This window comes from Doryrhamphus excisus, chromosome 15 (assembly GCF_030265055.1).
Source record: "Doryrhamphus excisus isolate RoL2022-K1 chromosome 15, RoL_Dexc_1.0, whole genome shotgun sequence".
Taxonomy (NCBI): Eukaryota; Metazoa; Chordata; class Actinopteri; order Syngnathiformes; family Syngnathidae; genus Doryrhamphus; species Doryrhamphus excisus.
In genome coordinates, this window is record NC_080480.1 from 8,318,767 (window position 1) to 8,342,496 (window position 23,730).

General features: G+C 42.1%; 1 protein-coding gene across 1 annotated transcript in view; it reads left to right on the forward strand.

The window, feature by feature from the left end:
- The first annotated feature begins 511 nt into the window (after nucleotides 1-511).
- fbxl16 (F-box and leucine-rich repeat protein 16) overlaps nucleotides 512-23,730 on the forward strand; it is a 37,354-nt gene continuing 14,135 nt past the window's right edge. The window contains exons 1-3 of the mRNA XM_058049445.1: nucleotides 512-795; nucleotides 16,998-17,709; nucleotides 20,521-20,763. Coding sequence (XP_057905428.1) covers nucleotides 17,005-17,709; nucleotides 20,521-20,763 — 948 coding nt within the window. The 5' untranslated portion in view covers nucleotides 512-795; nucleotides 16,998-17,004. The remainder of the gene's footprint in view (nucleotides 796-16,997; nucleotides 17,710-20,520; nucleotides 20,764-23,730) is intronic.

Genomic DNA, 23,730 nt, shown 5'->3' on the forward strand with positions numbered 1-23,730 from the left:
TGGTGACAATGAGGAAGTTTTATTCTGAGAGACGTGTTTGTGAGTTGGAGATATATATATATGGTTGGAATTAGACTTCTGTTGGTGAGTTCAGGTCAGAAAAAGTACTAAAGGAGCATCAGACTCTGATGACTGTGGGGAGGCTAGACTAATCCTCCATTGGTGGCGCGATGGCTGAGGCAGAAAATGTAACATCATTAACATCTGACAGTGGTACTAATATGGCTGTGAAGTGCTTAAAATGCATTTGTGGGCCCCAGGTGAATCTGACCTGCGGTATTGTGCCCCCAGACTGTCTATACACACCACTATGTCCTTATAGTACAGTCATTACAGACATATGGCGTGAACGTCGGGACTGCTACCTCTGTGCGTGCGTGTCTGGACTGTATGGAGCTCCATCACCAGAAGCTCCTGCTCCGGTTACATAAGAAGCGGGAGGCTGTGGGCACAGCTGCCTCTATCTCTTTAAATGACACGGGGCTCTCTGCGCCTGTGCATGTGTGCGTGTGTGTGTGGAGAAATTACGCGAGCACTGTTGTGTTGTGTTGTATTGCTGCTGCTGGAGGACGACCGGAAACACAACAGGGTCGCGTTTTAGAGCATATGTGATCACGCAGAAGAAGAAGAAGAAGAAGAGGAAGAAGAGGAGGAGGAGGTTCGGTTCTCCACCTGAATGCCCCCTCACGGTTGGAACCGTGCAGGAAATAGAACGTATTGATTTGGTCCTGTAGGAGACGCTGGGAGGAAGGCGAGGATCATGGATTAATAACCGAGCGAACATCCATCCGAGAGGTAAGGAGGAAAAGGGCGGACAAGGGAGTGCGTGGATGCTAAGTGACTGTGTTGCCGTGATGTCTGAGGCAGTGCCGGGTTATGGCAGCAGCATCCACACTGCGGTCCAGAGGACACCCGAGGTCCACTGGGAGGGTGGGACGGTGCTGGGTGGTACGAGCTCTTTGTAGGGAACACGAACCTGATCAGCCGCATCGAGCTGCGGATTATTAACCGACACAGTGACGTCACCGACTGGGAGTGACGCAACTGCCTCGGTTGTCATTTTGTGCAACGTGAGCTTTTGTGGTGGGGTTGGACATCCACGTTCAAAACGTGTCATCCGTAAATGAATAAGCGTTCATAAACACCGTCTATTTGCTTAACACATCCTGAGTTTATGTTCCTCCCATGACTTGTATATTTTCATATTTTTGCAGATATTGAAGAAGTTGTATTTAAAGTGGGGGGAAAACAGCCTGCATATCAGCTTTGTGTTGTGGGTGGCAAAGAGTCTTATTGATAATTATTTCATAATATGTGTAATTATTAATACAGTGGAACCCGTTTTTATCAACGCCCCCCCATAAAATTGGAAAATTGATAGGGTTTAAATATTGATCGGGTCATTTTTTTTTACATGCACACGTCATGTTTGACCCTTGGCCCACACCGTAGTGGCATTGCAGTTAATGTTGATCCACAAGGAACAAATATTGAGCAGAAATTGACAAAAAGAATAATGGTAAGTTGAGCTTCAAAGCCCCGGCAGATGGCACCGACAAGACTAAAGTTATTTGGATTTACCGTTACTGTGAGTTGAGTACGTCAGGTCTAGACTTAGCACTGCTGGTATTTTTTATTGTCATTTATACAGTACTACCTCCGCATACAAGCTCAAATTTGGGCTACAAGCTGCTAGTCACCAGGGGGGGCGTGGCCGAAGACAGCTATTTGGAGGGCTTGTGTCACAAAGACGGAAGTGAGCGAGCACACACAGTGCTCAATGAGATGGCAGTAAAAAGGCTCGCGAGGGAATTTGTTAGCGTTATTTGTTAGGGATTTATTAGCGTTGGAGCTTGAACTGCTGCGTTTGTAAAAGAGGACAGAATAAAACCAGCATGTGTCATAATTTCATGCTGCTGAAGTTGCCAGACTAAGAAAAGTGTGTAAAAGAGAAGTGAAGTATAAGATGACTGCAGTCCTTGTTCTGTAAACTACTTATGTTAGTCACAATTCAACACAATTTGATTATTTAAGACTGATATTTAAATGATGGACAGTTTACCTTACTAAATTCAAGGAAGTTTGCATCAATAGTCACTGATATAATGGTACCCCTTCAAACCTTGTGGTCTCCATTCTATACCAAACAAACAATACTGTAGTCCAAGTCACAAATGTCACATGACGTCACACGGCTGACATCAAAGTCCCTCCAAAAGCCCCACAGGGGCTGTTATGACTGGTGGCTGACGGCTCCTTAAACAGCATTTTTCATCTTAATGATACAAACTCTGAATAATATAACTTGACAAATGTCCTCATTGTATTTGTAGGGTTAGTTTCATACAAAAAATGTTTAATAAAAAGTCAATTGTGATGTGTATCCCCTTAACCCCGTTATCGTGATGTACTTTTCTACACTATCGTTGCTATTATTCTATGATGAATTCTTATGGCTTACGTACATGCTGTATGTTGGAACCTCTTGGTTCAATAGGAGAATGAAACCCAGGTCTTTCTGATCTCCTGACTGTGTGACCAACATGTTAATCACTAGTCCACCGTGCGGCCCCAAAGTATAACACTTCTCGTTAAAATACATCTTACTCACCAGATACAGTATGTCAAATTTTCCTCCATAATTTGGCTTGTTGAACAGTTTTGCTCTGATCAACCAATCAGAGGCTAGAGGGAGGACTGTGGTTTAAGAAAAAACAGCTCCATTGGTAATAGTGTGTATGTGACATGGCCCAGCACTTCTGATTCTGAAGGCCCTCAGCATATTACGTATATTGATATGGCACCACATAGAAGCTGAAATCTAATTGGACAAACATATCTAATATGCACAAATACCAGAACTGAAGTTGTCAGTGCTTGTGATCATGATTAGGCCAGCAGAGAAGGCTTTGCTGGCCATAAGTGAACAACACTGCCTTTTAATAATAAGAAAAACACAGTGGGGCTGCACGGCGGACGAGTGGTTAGCATGCAGGCCTCACAGCTGGGAAACACAAGTTCAATTCCACCCTCGGCCATCTTTGTGTGGAGTTTGCATGTTTTCTCCGGGTACTCCAGTTTCCTCCCACATTCCAAAAACATGCTAGGTTAATTGGCGACTCCAAATTGTCCATAGGTATGAATGTGAGTGTGAATGGTTGTTTGTCTATATGTGCCCTGTGTTTTGGCTGGCGACCAGTCCAGGGTGTACCCCGCCTCTCGCCCCAAGACAGCTGGGATAGGCTCCAGCACCCCCGCGACCCTTGTGAGGATAAGGGTTAGGAAATGAATTAATTAATGAACAAAGGGATATGATTGGAAACACCAAGGATAAGCGACTTTATCCTTGGTGTTAAGCAACCATTGATTGATCATCATCTTAAAATTAACCCCAAACAATTAGCGATCATTTTGTATTATGTACGTTTAAAATACAAATATTTCTATTATATGCAACTACATTCCACAAAGCTATCTATATTTCTAGATCACTCTCCAATTGTCTGAAGAACTCCAACTGAAATTGCCTCACATGTTCTTCACGAGACCGATGAATAGCACATTGCATTTTACCTGGATTGCTTCAAATGTGACAAATCAACCATCAGTTTCACACAAATGACAGAATGAATTGCTTATTAGCCCAAAAATGAACCTCTATTTACTTTTGACTCCAAATTGTCCATAGGTATGAATGTGAGTGTGAATGGTTGTTTGTCTATATGTGCCCTGTGATTGGCTGGCGACCAGTCCAGGGTGTACCCCGCCTCTCCCCTGAAGACAGCTGGGTTAGGCTCCAGCACCCCTGCGACCCTCATGAGAATAAGCGGTAGAAAATGAATGAATGAAGAACACAGTGGACCAGGACTTGAGTTGCTGGTCGTAGCCAGGTTGTTGACATAAGACTTATAGACTCAGTGACTAAATGACCATGGTGTGTCATTTATTTAACATAATCTAATCCGTACTAATATCATTTCACAATATCATGACATGGTATCACTTTAATGCTGTTGATAAGTTCAGTGAGGAAGTCACTGGCTTTGTTTGTCATGAATGATGCATTACTGCATCAGCCAGATTGATTAGACCGTGTAAGCCATGCTGCACTCTGCTTGCACCATAATACACACATGCAGTCCTTTCCCATCATGCATCTGTGGCACTATATTATATTTGTATGTCGTTTTCGCTCATGAGCGTACAGTAACAGTTTCAAAAGCCTTGGGCCATTGCACTGTGCCATGTTGAATGATCTCATCATTTAAAGCTGATGATTCAACATGTAAAGGAGAAGCTATTAAACTATACGCCAGTCTGAATGTCCGGTGTGTCCGAATTGACAGATTTTAGTCCAAATAAATCATTTTTTCTCTGACGATAGGCCATAAAACACATACCATTCGCCACAAGTCAATAATAATTCAACATAAAAATACTGATAAAATGTAAAGATACATGTAACACTGTTAAAAAAATACCATGCTTCACTGATAATGTTTTGTTTTCAAGCGTTGCGATTTCACGCTTTGTCTGCCCGTCCTTGCATGCTTCATAATTGCTGTCAGACGCAAAAGTGAAAATGACAGTATATATATAACTTCTACACCCTGACTCCGATTCCATTTGTTCATCCCGCATCTTACATTCTCATTCATTAGGGGTGAGTATTCATACATTTTATAACCCCCTACACCCCCTTTTCAACCTCTTCAGTACCGGCCATTTTAGACGATTTTGATTTTTCAAGTAGAATATTTTGTTCTATGTCAATATAAACATGGAACCTTCCACAAGGAAGATTAGACTCTTGTCTTTCATCAAACAAAAAAGTTAGTTTCTACCTTTTTCCATTCTTTCGTAATCAGCAGTAGAACTTAGGTAAGTTTCAGGGAAATATCAGTTCACAACTAGAAAAGGCTTGTTGGTGTACATGTGTGTGCACGCATGAGTGTGCATTCGTAAAATTTTTCCTACAGTGTGTAAGCTTCTGCACACTACACTCCATGCTCTTCAGCTTCCTTGCTGTCCATCCGTGCTGAGCATTTGTGCCGCCTAGCAGCCGTTTTAATGGCCTAAAACTGCTCTAAAAGTGACATCAATTAGTGTGCAGTTGCATCATCACCTGTTTTGCCTCTTGTGCAAAAAAATGTAACAAATGTGTACATAAGTCTAAGGTATTGAATGAATTTTGGATAATTCCTGAATTCAATCTCTTTGTTACTGGGTTTTATATGTCCTTGATGTGTTTTGTGTACTGTGTGAGTGACTTAGGAGTCAATTTAAGTACAGTTTAAGTATGGCTTTCAATTTTCAGAAACACTTATAACCACTTACACTTACATATAAAGTAAACTAATATAAATAGTCTGGTACCAACATGACATATCAATTTTTGGGGCATTTAATGGGACGTAATAATGGATTCGATTTTATGTTTTATGGCACCGAAAGCACGCTTCACCCCTCAGTCACAATCTGATGGTGGTAACCTACATCTGTAACCACAGCTGCCCTGGGGTAGTCTGACAGAAACGTGGCTACCAAACATTCATTCACATTTATATGCCAGTGTGGGAAGCACCGGAGGTAAGGTAGGTGAAGTGTTTTGCCCAGGGACACAATAACAGTGGGTGGAAGGAGCGAGAATAAAATCGCCAACCTTCCAGTTTCTGGACGACCTGCTCTATTCCCGGATATTTTTCTTTTGGCATTTCACAAAGTGAAAAATGCACTTCCTATGAGGAAGATATGGCATTTTTCATTTGGTTTGGTATAAATGTTGACATATCACTCACGAGAAGCGTCCTTGTGAATTATACAGTACAGTGCACAGACCATCAGCTCAGAACTGAATAAAAAAATTAAAAGCTGTAGCATTTTTCAGTTTGCTTTTTGACTGATCAAAACGCAACAAAAGTGGAGCAGGAAATTGTATACATTGTGTCAGTGTCATGGGAGTTTTCCACAGATTATTTATTTGTTATGGTTAAGACAGCATGCATTGAGATGTCTCATTCAGTTTGAAGGCAGATAGGTTTGAAGGAACACATAGCCTGTCACATTTTTGGTTCGGTATCATTTAGATATTATCTGATAACAGTGCCACAGTCGTATTTTATTTTATTTTATTTTATTTTATTTTATTTTATTTTATTTTATTTTATTTTATTTTATTTTATTTTATTTTATTTTATTTTATTTTATTTTATTTTATTTTATTTTAAAGCTGATGTGGGTGAATATCATATTTTAGCTAAAACACAAATATAATAGGACGTCTTTCAAGGAAAAATATTCACATTTGAGAGGCTGAAATATCAGAATATTTACATATTCAAATAAAAAAGTTTTACCAATTACCATAATAGTTGTTGATTAATTGGGTAATCCATTAACCATCGATTAATCAATGTATTATTCTAGCTCTAATTCAAATGTCTATTTTTGACACTCTACTAAAGCATGGATTATACTGCTGCGTCTTAGTGCCAATGTACTCTAAGACAGTTCGCCCTACTAGTTTGAGGTTGACTTCCCTGATTCCAGATTAACATTTGCAATAAAAGATAGGAAAATAGATTCAGCTACAATAACCTTCTCATTAATTGTTGTTTAATTGTTAACTGATAAAACTGAAGACATACTGCCTTCACTTGACTTTTACCCAAAGACAGCTGTTGACTTGTGGATGCAAGCAGCAAATAAATCACAGGCTCAACAAGGTAGGTAGAAACAGGCCTCCATCATAATCCACCATGTCTAAGAAGATAGTGAGGAGACCAGTCAGGAGGAAAGTGATGAGGACAGCTTGTCGGATAAGTGTGCTGTGCAAAGAGTGAGTACCAAGCAGTATCTCCAGGTGCTCCCTTGAGAACCAGACCAAAAAGGTTATGTGCAGGGGTGTTTATACTCTTATCTAACAGAGCTGCTGCCGTAACTTTGTTGTAGGCCTTGACGACAATGACAGTGAAGCTTTCAGACATGCACAAGTATTTCTTCTGGTGGCTTAACAAACAAACATAAATAAATAAAATAGTGCCTTTTGACATGTTTTTTGAGTTGGAAATACATCTCTCTATATGGTGTATCATTATATGGTTGAATCCTATAGTCAATAGGATTCAGGTCAGGACTTTGACTAGGCCACTCCAAAGTCTTCATTTGGTTTTTCTTCAGCCATTCAGAGGTGGACTTGCTGGTGTGTTTTGGATCATTGTCCTGCTAAAGAACCCAAGTTGGTTTCAGCTTGAGGACACCAACAGATGGACATTCTCTTTTGGGATTTTTTTGGTGAATGGTTCCATTTATCTCAGCAAGTCTTCCAGGTCCTGAAGCAACAAAACAGCCCCAGACCATCACACTACCACCGCCATATTTTGATGTTCTTTTTATGAAAAGCAGTGTTTCTTTTCTCCCACATGTAATGTAGCACACAACTTCCCAATAGGTGTTGATAAAGTGATTAAAGTTTTGTCTTGCCAGACATTTTCCCAAAGGTATTGGGTATAATCACAATGTTTTCTGGCAAAATTGAGAAAATTCTTAGTCTAGGAAAACTGCCATGCAGGCAATTTTTGCCCAATGTCATTCATATGGTGGAGTCATGAACACTGATGTTAACTGAGGCAACTGAGGCCTGCAGTTGTTTGGCTGTTGTTGTGGGGTCTTTTGTGACCTCTTGGATGAGTCTTCCTTGCGTTCTTTCACTCCACTGTATATGTTCATTTCAGTAGGGTGCAGTCAGGGCCAGTAATGCCTTCTCTGTTGTTGTGGGGTCTTTTGTGACCACTTGGATGAGTCTTCGTTGCGTTCTTTCACTTCACTGTATATGTTAATTTCAGTAGGGTGCAGTCAGGGCCTTCTCTGCTGGCTTAGCCACTACCAGAAGGACTGAACAACATTCAGAACTTCAATTCTATTATTTGTTCCATTAAATTATAGTCATTTTGTTCTATTACGGGGTTCCAGTTCCAAGAACAGTACATTGCAGTACAGTGTAAAATAATTTTACTGAATTGACTTACTATCTTGCCGTGTTCAGTATTTCCTGTGTTGAGCTTTGTGTGCTCCATGCATCAGAAGTAATTTTCATGCTGTATTTTTGTGAATAGAAGAGAAGAGAGGCTGTTAAAGCACATACTGTTTTTCAGCTCAGTTCATGACCGTGCATAGTACATTTTTACACAGTTGTCATTAGCACTCTCTGCATACAAATGACCCAAAAAGCTCATCAACCCAGAGCAAGAATCCAAAGAAATATCACAGAGCAGAGTTGGGGGGTTCACAGGGAGAAAATAATTATGTTTTTTATGTGTTAAGAATTGTAATGACAGCTGTACAGTGTTAAGTAGATTTGCTTTAGGATAATCAATTGTAGTTAAAGGCTTGTTGCTAACTGGGGAAAAGCAGATAATTGTTTTGTTAGGTTCATGGTAACTCCAGCTTAGAGGCCAATTCTTTGAAAAAAAAATCAAAGATGGCCCGCATCAGAACATTACAAAGGATTAGAGAACCACAGTGCTCACTGTCTGGAACACAGTAGTCCCGCATAAAATGTGTAATGACCACTTTTCCACTACCGACGCCCACAAGTCCAGCTTTTTAGCTCCACTTTGTCTCCATGTGACAAAGTGTGTCCGACAATGAGTGCTTCGCCTCGAACAGGGGAGAGTGGAGGCAGCGGCCACATGTGGCGGTTTTCCTGAACTCCATGGCACCGGCGGTGCTTTTGACAAAGTGTGTGCGACAATAACTGCTCCTCCTCGGCCAGGAGAAACTGGAGGAGCATACATGGTAAGTCAGGGGTCTCCAGCCAATAGATCATGAGATGCCAATAGCTCCTAAACCCTTTTCAATTAGCTCTCCAAAGACTTTATGCATTTATTATCAACTCCTATACCCACTACGTTAGAAAGTGGGGTTTGTTTGTAGTTAGGAAGCACTCTGGGCGTGTGACCAATCACAGCGGAGTGGGCGTGCCTGGAGGCGGGCAGTGGGTGGAATAAATAAAAGCAGAACATTTTGGCGGGGAGCACAACTGCAAGGAAATACAGACGGAATAAGTGCAGATTCTGAAAGATCTAGAAGGTTTTCTGTGCGGGTTATTGTGTGTCGCTGAGTCCACAACTCAATAAGGGTCAACAAATGAGAATAATAGATTCCTTTTATTATTGACATGAGAAAATGAGTTGTTCCAGTGTTTTCTACAAGGCTATAATCTATTTTTGGGGTGCGGGTTGTAAAATTTGCGAAATTGGCCATGAGACATGTGCATGTACGTATGTGTGAGCCCAAAAGCGAGATTTGTTGCTAATCATTTTTTTGTAAAACAAGAGGGGTCTCAATAGTCATGAAATACAGTGACATTGTCACTAAGCAGACAACAGTGATCCCTCTTGCTACGTATTGTTATTCTCTGGCAGACCAGATGCATATGAGGTGTGATAAGAAGCAGCGTTTTGATACCATTAACTGTGCAGAAATGGAAAGACAAAGTACATTCACAGGCATCATTGTGTGTTTATGAGAGAGGGCGAACAGGTAATCCCAATGCATTTGTGGCTGCCGCAAATGAATGAATGTATGAGAGAGAAACACTGTGTTCATATCGCTCTGCTTTAAAGGCTGTGTTGACTCATCCTCAAAACTGACGTCCAGCATCACTGTCACTGACATGGAAATGAAGCTTGTTAGGTAACTCCAGTCTTGGTGGGATAAACATGTTGGTCGTGTTCTTAAACATTCACAACCTAGTGAGAATGATTCATCAGAGGAAACAAACCTGTTGCCTCATTCAAAATGTGCAGCTGCAAGAATCCCACGACACAGTGATACTGGATAGGAATATGGATAGGAATATCTCATGCTGATGGCAAAAATATAATATTCATTACACTACCTGACAGTATTGATCCCTGATGCTTTGAGAGATCCTATGCCCCAAAAACATCACTTTTAGGAAGATGCCTCAAACAGGAATGGTTGGTGATGGAGGTCTGTTCCCAACATCACTAGGTCCCTATGATTTCCACCTTAAAGGGGACCTATTTTGCTTTTTACACTTTTCTGACCTATAAATGTAGTTAGAATGTTGTATTCTCATTTTAAACGACGCCAAAGTTTCAGATAATGAGGTTTGCGCATTTGGAAGTGAGCCCTGAAAGAAATTTGGGATGGCTCAAAATGCTTGGTTTCAAAAGGCGTTGCAAAATTGTTCCTTTGTGATGTCACAGAGGGGCGGATTTCCTTCTATGGGTGTGTCTGTAAGTCGATAAGCTTTCTGTGGCCCCCCCCCCCCCCCCCCCCCCCCCAGCTCTGTTTCCTGATTCCCTACCAGCAAAATAAATGCATTTTAATCTGTCAAACGCATTTCACACTGGACTGTTTTGTGAACATGGGCCACTATGCAGCTGGACTAGTTGACAAACTTTCTGATATTACTTAGTCATGTGGACTGAGCAAGGAGTAAGTAACAATTTATTAGTGTCCTAACTGTGTTTATTTTGTGTAAGTCAAGGAGCAAAAGCGATTGCATACAGGGAGCGAGGTTGCTAATAGCCATTTCCCTCCAAAATTAGTGGCCACATTCGGTTTTCGATGCTGTAGAAAATGCTAAAATGCTAAAAGCTACTTACCATTGAGAGACGTCTTGAAGTAACCTCTTTTCTTGAAAAACTTCGAACTGTCCAGTTTTAAAAAGATAAATCACAGTTTATTATCAACTCCTTCACCGTTAGCTAGCGGCACAAACCAGAACTCCGTTTTGGTACCCATTAGTGGGACCAACCACAGTGGAGTGGGTGTGCCTGGAGTCGGGCTGTTTTTGTGGGAACCACGAAATCCAAAGAAATACAACTGAATAGGGGCAGATTCTGGAAGTGCTATAAAGCTTTGTGTGCTGGTTATCATGTGTAGCTGCTCTATAGGAGTCAATACAAAGGGCCGAAAAATGAGCATAATAGGCCCCCTTTAACAGCCATGGCATGTCAGATATGATAGAGTGAACAAAAAAATTGAAGGCTAACTAGTTAGCTCGGTAGCTCGGCACAAACCAGAACTCCATTTTGGTACCCATTAGTGGGACCAACCACAGTGGAGTGGAGTGTGCCTGGAGTCGGGCTGTTTTTGTGGGAACCACGAAATCCAAAGAAATACAACTGAATAGGTGCAGATTCTGGAAGTGCTATAAAGCTTTGTGTGCTGGTTATCATGTGTAGCTGCTCTATAGGAGTCAATACAAAGGGACGAAAAATGAGCATAATAGGCCCCCTTTAACAGCCATGGCATGTCAGATATGATAGAGTGAACAAAAAAATTGAAGGCTAACTAGTTAGCTCGGTAGCTTGCTATATGCTATGACCGTACAGTGATTCATTCATTCACGTTATACACCAGTGTGGGCAGCACTGGAGGCAAGGCGGGTGAAGTGTATTACCCAAGGACACAACAACAGTGAATGGGATGAAAGTCTTCCGGTTTCTGGATGACCTGCTCTACCTCCTGAGCCACGTTTGTGCTCGTATTGAAGCTCATTATTGTCTGCCCAGTGTAGGTTTTTGCTGTAGTCGTGCTCGCCTTGGGATATTCTTTACATTCTTTTGCGGATGTGAGCTCTGTCGCAGCACTTAATTGCTGTAAAATATGTCTGCCTTTTTAAATGTTTCACAGTGCTGGCTGCAGCCGGTCTAGCTGAAAGCATTGTTGCATTATGTAATGGATGAACCTGGTGATGCTGCAGCTGAGGCAGAGCGAGGCGCCATCTGATTAGGGACTGACAACAAGTTCTCTTAACGGGAGAAAATGAAAAATGCTACATCATATGCGGTCATAGTGTCTGCCGGTGGTGCTAATGAAAAGAAGATATACGCTAGATGGTTTTGTGCAACGATGTCACGTGTTAGTTCCACTGCCTGTTGTTTCAGTGTAGTGAGACGAAAGGATGGCGTTGTATGTGAAGCCCTAAAGTCAGGAGCTTACATAACTGATCAGTTGGAGCCTGTGAGCCTCCTCCTGCTGCTGACACAGTGAGATCAGAGAGAACAGGCGAGATGAGGCCATGGGCAGTCCATCATTTACACCCTCAAGTGTTTTCACTTCAACACAGCGTCCAGCTCCTGTCCAGAAGCTCATTTAAACAGTTGTGCAGCTAATTTGGCTAATTCTCTTGTAAATCAGTGAAAAAAGAGAGTTGCTGTTGGTACATTGAAGGCATTGCTGATATATGTTGTTGGAGAAAACAAAAGAGCCATGACAAGATTTTGCTGTTTACAGAGCATGGAAATCCATTTTCCTCATCTTGTTGTTGGGTTACAAGCCGGAAGAATTAAATGAAACGCTATTAAAAAGAAAACAACTCCTCACTTTTGTCCTTGTGGTTATCCTACCATTGTCTGGAAAGGTAAACACACTTAACAGCAAGGAGGAAGTAGAGGAGCATGGTTGAGTGTAGTGTGGTAAGGAAACTTTACACACATGCACACCAATTTAGTTCCAAATGTGAAAATTGTAAATAGTTTATGGTGGTATATTTGAAAATAAATTGTAAATTTTTTTTTGTAAATTTTGGTGGGCATGTGTGTCCTCTTTTTATGATGTTTATTTTCACTTCCGTGGTGATGGCTTTCCTTTTCTTTGGCGCACTGTGGCTTGGGAGGCACAATGAAGTATAAAAAGGTAACTAATAACCGTTGTTAATCTTCTTCCTGGGGCTGCATGGCGGACGGAGTGGTTAGAGTGCAGGCCACACAGCTGGGAGACCCGAGTTCGAGTCCACCTTGGGCTATCTCTGTGTGGAGTTTGCATGTTCTCCCCGTGCATGCGTGGGTTTTCTCCAGGTACTCCGGTTTCCTCCCACATTCCAAAAAGTGTGAGTGTGAATGGTTGTTTGTCTATATGTGCCCTGTGATTGGCTGGCAACCAGTCCAGGTTGTTCCCTGCCTCTCGCCCCAAGACAGAGTGAATCTTCTTCCTTGGTGTGGCTTTGCAGGCCGACACTATCACACAGAATTCGTCTGCTGTGCACCATGTGTATTCTTCCACTGGCGCACTGTAGCCAGGTCTAAAGCATATCTTGTGTTTACGAAATTTAAGGGGGAACTGCACTTTTGGGGGAATTTCGCCCATCATTTACAATCATTTACATCATTTTCTGTGCCTTATAACATCAGAAAATAAGTTAATATGAGCTAGCTAACAATGGTGTCATTGGGACACACCTATTTCAACTATGGAGCCCTCTAAAAAACCCTCTAACAATGTTTTATATAGTACATGCTGTGATCATGCATGAACAAGTACATTGATTCATTCATTGATTTTCTACCGCTCACGAGGGTCACGAGGGTGCTGGAGCCTATCCCAGCTGTCTTCAGGCGAGAGGCGGGGTACACCCTGGACTGGTGGCCAGCCAATCACAGGGCACATATAGACAAACAACCATTCACACTCACATTCATACCTATGGACAATTTGGAGTCACCAATTAACATAAACCAGAGTACCCGGAAAAAAAACACACATGCACAGGGAGAACATGCAAACTATACACAGAGACGGCCGAGGGTGGAACTGAACTCGGGTCTCCTAGCTGTGAGGCCTGCATGCTAATCACTCATCCGCCATTGATAACATGTAATACTTTTGCCGTATTTTGATGATTTCAAACATTACAGGAACATCTTTCCTAAGTGCATTGATTTCACAGACCCATTGATCGGAACTAACGCTACTTCCATCAACAAGGTAAGAAGTCTCGTCTCCCCAGGCAAAGAATCATGTTGCTGTGTTCAAACATACACACACACACAAAACAGTTACTTACATGTCTGGTCTCATTGGGATGCTGATTGGTGGAATAGCATCAATAATATGTTTCAGCTCAAGACGTGTGCTCCCTGTTGAGCTGGCAAAAAAAAAAAAAACAAGATCTTGCTAAGTCTTCGCGGAGATGTTGTCGGGTCTAAGTTGAGAGCTGGCATCCTTCAGTCTGTCCTGTTGTTTTGTTGGTAGCGTGAGGAATCTCAAACTTAACCAATTATTCGGCTTACTGCCACAACCTTCAACAATATACATGTGAGACATGATTCATCGTAATGTTGCTGTTGTCAATCAGGAATTCAGTGTATTAAATCATCAAAATACGGCAAGATACTGCAACTATTACATGTTATCATTAGTGTAGTATGTGTTAATGCATGCATCACAGCGTGTATATGAAACAATGCAATGTTGTTAGACATTTTTTTAGAGGTCTTCACAGTGGAAATAGATGCGTACCAATGACGTGCATTATTAGCTAGCTCATATTAACTCATTTTCTTGTGTTATAATACACAGAAAAGGGAAAGAAACATGTGTTCATGTACATAATGATTGTGAGTGATGGGCAAAATTCCTAAAAAAAAATGCAGTTCTCCTTTAAACGACAACAGCAACATGCTGTCTAGTTTCCCAGCATGTAAAAGTGCACACAGTGACTTTCTGTTCAGCGCAAAGTAAGCTTCAAAATTAAAGCACGTCTGTGATTACTTGGATTCTACCACAGCCACCAACAAAACACACCCATTAAGTTTATGAGTATACAGTATCATATGAAAACACAAGAATGAAAATAAAAACCAAAATAAAAAATGTGATCATTTGTGGCTTTGTTGCTAAATCTGGCAACATTCCAAACCCTCTTGGCGACATATTTTCTCAAAAGTGACTAGTAACTTTTTCTGGCGTTGTTGGAGAGTTTTCTAGTATTCTGATTTTCTGCACACTTTGTTTAGTTTCAGTTTTATGCTCTTATTTTGTAGTTCTTCCTGTTTAGCCTGTGTTGCTTTCTGCCTGTTTTACTTTTATATTCCAACGCACCTGCATCTCATTTTGTGTTTGATTATTTAGTCTTGCCTGTGGTGTCTGTCTGGCGTTGTTTGCGTTGTAACTGCTCATGATTAAATCCCTGCCACTGCACGGCAGCCATTCATTAATTGTCATGAATTATTTCATTATGTAATTTATATTTCTTACCTGTAATTGGGTGTCATCTTTCAACACACCTGGTGTTGCGCCACAACACCAACAAGGCAAAACATGACAATTCGGGGACTTAAAAGTGAAAGCACATATTGATCTGCAGTTTGTGTTCTCACTAAGCAGCAGCGGATGCCGCTGTGACGTCCGCCCCGCCCTAAAGCAGTCACAATCCGTCAGCTCACACGGCACACTGAGAGCTTAGTGGAGCTGTAGGCATCCATGGAGCGGGATCTAAAACGTAAATGTTTTTTTTATCTTCATTAAATTGCTACTCATTACAGTCAAGCCTCATTCGGACTCGGTCAATGTGTCAGAACGTGTGATGGGAGAACGAAGTGATAAGTTAAACCAGTAGTCCCGAGATAAACAGTGGAGGCTGGAGGCGAGTCCGGGTGTAGTTACTATGCTTGCTAGATAATATAATTGTATTTTGATGAAGTGATGGCCAATTTTAAATGAATAAACTATTCCATTTCATTGTCCTCCGTTTATTCGGGTCCGGGTCGCAGGGGGCAGCAGTCTCAGCAGGGAAGCCCAGACTCCTTCAGCTCCACTGGGAGAATACCAAGGCATTCCCAGGCCAGCTGTGAGGCATGATCCCACCAGCGTGTCCTAGGTCTGCCTCAGGGCCTTCTCTCGGCTGGGCATTCCCGGGACACCTCACCAGGGAGGCATCTGGGAGGCATCTGGACTAGATTACGGTTCTTTGCGCAAGAGGCAAAAATAGTTGATGACGCAACTCCACAATAGAAGAGATCATGTTTGGTGCAGTATTATTCGGTGGACATGGTGGCCGAAGGTCTTTTATAAGAACTCAGCCTGTAACTTTCCCATAGTAATACATATTGCACAGCAACTAGGTGTCTTATAGCACTGAAGAGATTACGCATTGAGGGGGAATTTTAATGCATTCACACGCATGGTGTGTGTGTGTTCACACAGTACAGTTCCAAATGTGAAAACTGAATAGTTCATGGTGTTATATTTGTAAATAAATTGTTATTTTCATGTAAAACAACACATTTTTGTGTTGTTTATGTTGTGACATAGTTGTTTGTATATTTTGGCTAAGTATTATATATGGCTAAATTTGTGTCAAAGTTAAAGTTATGCTTGTTTAGAAGTGATATTTTGCTAAAACCTACCTATGTTCTACTGCTGATTACTAAAGAATGGAATCATGGTGTTATATTTGTAAATAAATTGTTATTTTGATGTAAAACAACACATTTTGTGTTGTTTGTGTTGTGGCATAGTTGTCTGTATATTTTGGCTAAATACTATATATGGCTAAATTTGTGTCAAAGTAAAAGTTATGCTTGTTTAGAAGTGATTCATTCATTCATTCATTTTCTACCACTTATCCTCACAAGGGTCACGGGGGTGCTGGAGCCTATCCCAGCTGTCTTCGGGCAAGAGGTACACCCTGGACTGGTCGCCAGCCAATCACAGGGCACATATAGACAAACAACCATTCATACTCGCAGTTATACCTATGGACAATTTGGAGTCACCAATTAACCTAGCATGTTTTCGGAATTTGGGAGGAAACCGGAGTACCCGGAGAAAACCCACGCATGCACGAGGAGAACATGGAATTGAGGGTGGAATTGAACTCGGGTCTCCTGGCTGTGTGGCCTGCGCGCTAACCACTCATCTGCCGTGCTGCCCTAATTGCAATTAGTCATGATTAATTCATTAAAAAAGTGTGATTATTAAGTCAACAATGGCAATTGAAGAGAGGAGGTGAGGGACATTTTTATTGCAAATTTTGATCCAAAATCATAAGACATTGTTAATTTCAAGTGAATAGGATGGTTTGGAAACATAAAAAATCATCAAAAATGGCCGACACCTAGAGGAACTGCTTTAGAAACATGGCTGGGATTGAATGAGTTTTGGTCTCTTCTACAAGGTTATGCTTGTCCCCCTAAAGCATCTCTTATTTTTGACATTGGCTGTGTTCCTTTCCCCAGGTTCCAAATGTTGAACATGTCCACCCCCAGCGAGCTGAAGTCTCCTTGCGTGACTCGCAACGGCATGGTGAAGTTGCCCCCGAGCCAGCCCAACGGTCTGGGCAGCGCCAGCATCACCAAGGGCACCCCTGCTGCCAAGAACCGTCTGTGCCAGTCCTCATCGGTGCCCTCCATCCTTCCTCCTCCGCCATCCTCCCTTCCCTACCACCATCACCACCACCTGGACAGCGGCGTCATGCCACATTCAGCAGCCTCTATTCTGGGTTCGGACCTGGAACCCGGCAAGCAGCTTGTAGGCCTGAAGAGCCTTCGTCAGCTACCCCCCCTCACTTTACCCAAACCCATCCTGTTGGAGCGCCAGCTTGTCCTGGATGAGAAGCTGCTAAACCGACTGCTCTGGTACTTCACCACTGCTGAAAAGTGCGTGTTGGCCCAGGTATGCAAGACATGGCGCAAAGTGCTCTACCAGCCAAAGTTCTGGGAGGGTGTGACGCCCATACTGCACGCCAAGGAGCTTTACACCCTGTTGCCCAATGGAGAGAAGGAGTTTGTCAGTCTTCAGGCCTTCGCCCTGCGTGGCTTCCAGTCTTTTTGCTTAGTGGGCGTGTCAGACCTGGACATTTGTGAATTTATTGACAACTACCCACTCTCCAAGAAAGGCGTACGCTCTGTCAGCCTCAAGAGGTCCACCATCACGGACGCTGGTTTGGAGGTGAGTCACTCGCTGGAAATCTGGAATGGAATGACTGTAATCTATATTAGTCATTCATTTTCTACCGCTCATCCTCACGAGGGTCGCGGGGGGTGCGAGAGCCTATCCCAGCTGTCTGGTACACCCTGGACTGGTCGCCAGCCAATCACAGGGCACATATAGACAAACAACCATTCACACTCACATTCATACCTATGGACAATTTGGAGTCACCAATTTAATCTTTATTATATATAAGCATATTTATAGATACAGTATGGCAGGGGTGGGGAAACTAACCACCAAGCGTTTGAATCCGGCCCTCCAGTTGCCAGTATTTCAACCTTTAACATACAAACTGGCAACATGCCTTGCAAGTCGGATGTCTTATTTAGTAAAAAAAAAACAACAAAACTGTAAAATTGAATTACATAGTTGATGTGGTCTGATGTTTAAAGTGCTCCTGAAAAAACGGGACATGAGAACATATAGCTGATAGTATAACACTTCATAGATAACATAAAATTTGACAAATAATTCAAGGAAAATTATAAGCATAAAATAGTGTGTGTGTGTGTGTGTGTTTAATATATGTTCTGGCCCCCCCGACAATTTTGTTTACTCAATACGACCCAAAAGTCAAAATATTTGCCCACCCCTGCAGTATGGTATACAGTACATCCCCTTATTTGTGGTTCGGCATTCACCAGCTCACATATTGGTGGATTAGGCACTGTCTACAAAAACAAAAACAGTACTGCATTTATGAATCCAGCAGAAGGCGCTGTCACATAGTCCAATTTTCCAGCAGGAAGATGCTTTGACAAGATGTGATGTTGTGTAAGTACAATACTAAATACCTGTAATTGTTTCTTGATGTGTAAAACTGAACTTTAAATGTGTTGAATAACTGTGAGAGGCATATTAAGGTTACATAGAGGCTTTTTAAGGTTGCGTCCATTATGCCTGTTTTTTCGCCATCCGTGGGTGATCGTGGAGCGAAACGTCTGTGAATACTAGGATGCAAGTACTATAATACAGTACATTACTGTATTGTGCCTCCTATAAACAGCAGTAGTAGATGCCATGATGAATATATTCTATTCCTTTTGGTTGAAATAATCACCTAATAATCAGGCTCTGTTTACATGCTGTCATATTTCACCGCTGTCAACAAAAGGAGTTTAATGCTGGGGAGTGTTTCTCAGATGTCTCCTCATACCTGCTAGGCAAGAGGGCTATTCTGGGATGAGTGCATGGTTGTCATGGTGAAAGCTGAAAGTGTTGCCTGCATGATCTATATATGGACTTTCCTGTTTTGGGTGCTGAAATGTGCATCGGCAATTGATGGCACCTGAAATGGAAGAACCCCATGCAGGTTTTTGACAGCATCTCAATATTTTAATAAATTATATTTGACAGGGCTGCACGGTGGAGCGAGTGGTTAACGCGCAGGCCACACAGCTACGAGAACTGAGTTCGATTCCACCCTCGGCCATCTCTGTGTGGAGTTTGGATGTTCTCCCCGTGCATGCATGTGTTTTCTCCGGGTACTCCGGTTTCCTCCCACATTCCAAAAACATGCTAGGTTAATTGGCGACTCCAAATTGTCCATAGGTATGAATGTGAGTGTGAATGGTTGTTTGTCTATAGTATGTGCCCTGTGATTGGCTGGTGACCAGTCCAGGGTGTTCCCCGCCTCTCGCCCATAAACGGCTGGGATAGGCTCCATGCGCGCCATACGCAATGGATACAAGTGGAAAAAAAATATTTTAGCACATGAGTGGGACAGCACTTGCATCACTGAGAAGCCCCTGTATCCATATACGTAACAACATAGCCGGTTAGCTCAAAGTCAGCGAGTGCAACTGCACTCTCTCAGCCGGCATTGAATATCAACGCGAGAGTTGCCGATGAGAACAAAGAAAAGTTGCAGGAGACTTATACATTTACATACATACAGATGCGTGAACATTTTACCTAGTTTTATTCACTTTGCATGGACTCATTTCAGGATTATGTATGAATGAGAGGGACCCAAGTGGAAGAGTGAGGTTACAGGGAGAAGAGATACAGAAGGTGCAGAATTTTAAGTACCTGGGGTCAACAGTCCAGAACAATGGAGACTGTGAAAAGGAGGTGAAGAAGCGTGTGCAGGCAGGATGGAACGGGTGGAGAAAAGTGTCAGGCGTGATGTGTGATAGAAGAGTTTCAGCTAAAATGAAAGGAAAGGTATACAAAACTGTGGTGAGACCAGCCATGTTGTTTGGTCTAGAAACAGTACCACTGAGGAAAAGACAGGAAGCAGAGATGAGGATGCTGAGGTTCTCATTGGGAGTGACCAGGATGGATAGGATCAGGAACAAGTACATCAGGAGGATGTTGCATTTAGAGTTTCCAGGTAGGAGGTGTAGAGGAAGACCAAAGAGGAGGTTTATGGATGTAGTGAAGGAGGACATGAGGGTAGTTGGTATTAGAGAGACAGATGCAAAAGACAGGGTTGGATGTGCTGTGGCGACCCTTGAAGGGAAAAGCCGAAAGAGAAAGAAGAAGAAGAGGCATTGACTTATTTCAGGAGCAAAATGCAAATGAAAGGGTTGAAAAATGTACCCACACCAGTGCTCCCTTTTTATTTTTTCCACTCACACTGTCTAATTTCTAGCCGCATATACAGTACAGTCCTGATGTTGGCATAATGTGTTGCATAAAGACATGAAAGAGTTGAAAACAAGGCGATCAAACAGTGCTTGAATGTTTATATTAAAGTAAGGACTGCAGACACAATAAATGTAGCAGATGATAACAATTCCTAATTCCTGATATGTATTGCAGGTCATGTTGGAGCAGATGCAGGGTCTGATGCACCTGGAATTGTCCGGATGCAACGACTTCACAGAGGCCGGCCTGTGGTCCAGTCTAAACGCTCGCTTAACGTCACTCAGCGTCAGCGACTGCATCAATGTGGCGGATGACGCCATCGCCGCCATCTCACAGCTTCTGCCCAACCTCTCCGAGCTGAGCCTGCAGGCCTACCATGTGACTGACACGGCCATGGCCTACTTCACAGCTAAACAGGTACCGTTTCAAAATAAAAGAATGTGAATGTGAAGTGAGTCTGCTTAATATGTATACCCTTACTTGCACATCACCAACCATCAGTTGAGTTTATCAACCCATAATAACACAAGAACCCGTAAGGCATGCTGGGAAGCCGAGGCCACACTTCCCCAACAGGAAGTTACCCAGTGGGTTACAGCATATACGCATTTACGATCGTTCCTCGTTTATCGCGCTTAATTGGTGAGAAGTGAATTTCCACAAAGTAGAATTCAATATTAATAAATAGTAAATCTGTTTGACCTTCCTAATATGGTTTTTACCATTATTAGAGCCCTGTAGACATGAAATAACACCCCTATAGTCACCTTTACAATTGTATTACCCAATATATAAACATTCATTCATTCATTTTCTACCGCTTATCCTCACAAGGGTCGTGGGGGTGCTGGAGCCTATCCCAGCTGTCTTCAGGCAAGAGGCGGGGTACACGCTGGACTGGTCGCCAGCCAATCACAGGGCACATATAGACAAACAACCATTCACACTCACATTCATACCTATGGACAATTTGGAGTGGCCAATTAACCTAGCATGTTTTTGGAATGTGGGAGGAAACCGGAGTACCCGCAGAAAACCCACGCATGCACAGGGAGAACATGCAAACTCCACACAGAGATGGCCAAGGGTGGTATGGAACTCGGGTCTCCTAGCTGTGAGGTCTGTGCACTAACCACTCGAGCATCGTGCGGCCATATATAAACATAATAAGAGAAAATGAGCCATTTTAGACATAAATAAGATAACAGGACTTTTATTAACAAGAAGAGAAGTATGAATGTGAGTGTGAATGGTTGTTTGTGTATTTGTGCCCTGTGATTGGCTGGCGACCAGTCTAGGGTGTACCCCGCCTCTCATCCGAAGACAGCTGGGATAGGCTCCAGCATGCCTATCCCACCCTCGTAACCTCATAAGCGGTATAGAAAATGGATGAATGGAACAGTTACACAGAAGCTAACTAGCTAGCTGACATCACAGATATTGTATTAGACTTCATATCACAGCTTCTGAATGCCTTATTGTTGTATTTTTGTTCATTCAGCCATTTTTATGCTTGAACAGAAGGCAACGGATGCAGCTAGAAGGGCCCAGTAGAGGCGGGCAAACCTGCTTTTCATTCAGGTTTTTGGTTGATAATATGAGAAGAGTAGAATAATAATATAATTATAATAATAATCATAATATAGCCAGTAGTCGGTATAGGACGATTTCATTCATGGATTCTCAGGATTGGTATCAGCAGCATGAAATCCTGATCAGAACATCCCGAGTTGTCATTCCTGTTTTTCCTGTTTACTTTCTTCCCTCCACTTCCTGTTCCCAGTCATTAATTAGTTTTGCTTCAAAGCACAGAGCCTCCGCTTCATGACTTTACCTTTGGTAATTCTTACCTTTGTGTCAATGCACCATGTTGCATTTCCGTTCCGTATCGCAGTTTCCCTGTTATTCGCCTCCTTTTTCTTGTTTCCACCTCCCACAGTGAGTTGATTTGTTAGCTTTAGCCGTACCTTCCTTTCTTCTTGGTTATTTTGTACTGTGTGTTTGTCGTTTTGCTCTGTGTGAGCTTAATTAAAGACTCTCTCAGCATGTCGCCTCAGTCTCTGCATCCTGGAGTTCTGCCCGTAACAGAATGTGACACCAGTTCCATTTTGACATAAATCCAAATAAATACGCCAATAAAACCTCTGAAAAGAAACCAAAACAAACACATTAGAGGGTGGTTCAAGAACACTTTGCTTTTGAAAAACAGACATAAAGGACCAAAAAAAAAGGGAGGAAAAATCTTAGAATGGTGCTGCTAGATTGGCGATTCCAGTATCAATCCCATACCGATATCAACCTTCTATTGTCCTTGTTGTAGTAATAGATTTGTATGAATATACTTTACTTCAAACATACATGTTCCAACTGTGCAACAAATATTCTGCTCCCCTGAAGGAAGTAATTCAATTGCCCACAACATGACTCAAGTTATGCAATACTGCTGCTGCGTTATTTTTAACATTAAACACACATACTATAGCTTGTAATAGCATTTTTGTTTGTATTGTGATCCAACAGCTTTCAAAGACACCACATAAAATTTAATAAAGTCTCGAAATGTTAAATGGAGCATTCATGTGAGGTGTTCTAATTTTTTTCTTCAATATCCACTAAATTTGACCAGTGTCAGACCAATCAGTCCTGATTGTGTCGTATGGATCATCCATTCATCCATTTTTTATGCTGTTTATTCTCACTAGGGCAGGGGTGGGCAAATATTTGGACTCGAGGGCCGCATTGAGTTAACAAAATTGTCTGGGGGGCCAGAACATATACGTATTTAACACACACACACTATTTTATGCTTATCATTTTCCTTGAATTTTTTCTGTAAAAGTGTTATCCTATATCAGTTGTATGTTCTCATGTCCCTTTTTTAGGAACACTTTAAACATCACACCACATCAAACTATGTCATTTAATTTTAAGTTTTGTTGTTTATTTTTTTATTAAATCAGACATCCGACTTGCAAGTCATGTTGCCAGTTTGTATGTTAAAAGTTGAAGTTACTTAGAAAGCAACTGGCGGGCCGGATTCAAACGCTTGGTGGGCCGCATGTGGCCCCCGGGCCGTAGTTTGCCCACCCCTGCACTAGGGTCACAGAGGAATGTCTTATGTTACTAGGTTTTAAGGATTTCAGTAAACAAACATAGTTTGTTGACATTGGGAGTGACCAGGATGGATAGGATCAGGAACAAGTACATCAGAGGGACATTACATGTTATAGAGTCCTTAGAGAGGCCAGACTGAGATGGTTCAGAGGAGAGATAGTGAATATATTGGTAGAAGGATGCCAGGTAGGAGGTGTAGAGGAAGACCAAAGAGGAGGTTTATGGATGTAGTGAAGGAGGACATGAGGGTAGTTGGTGTGAGAGAGACAG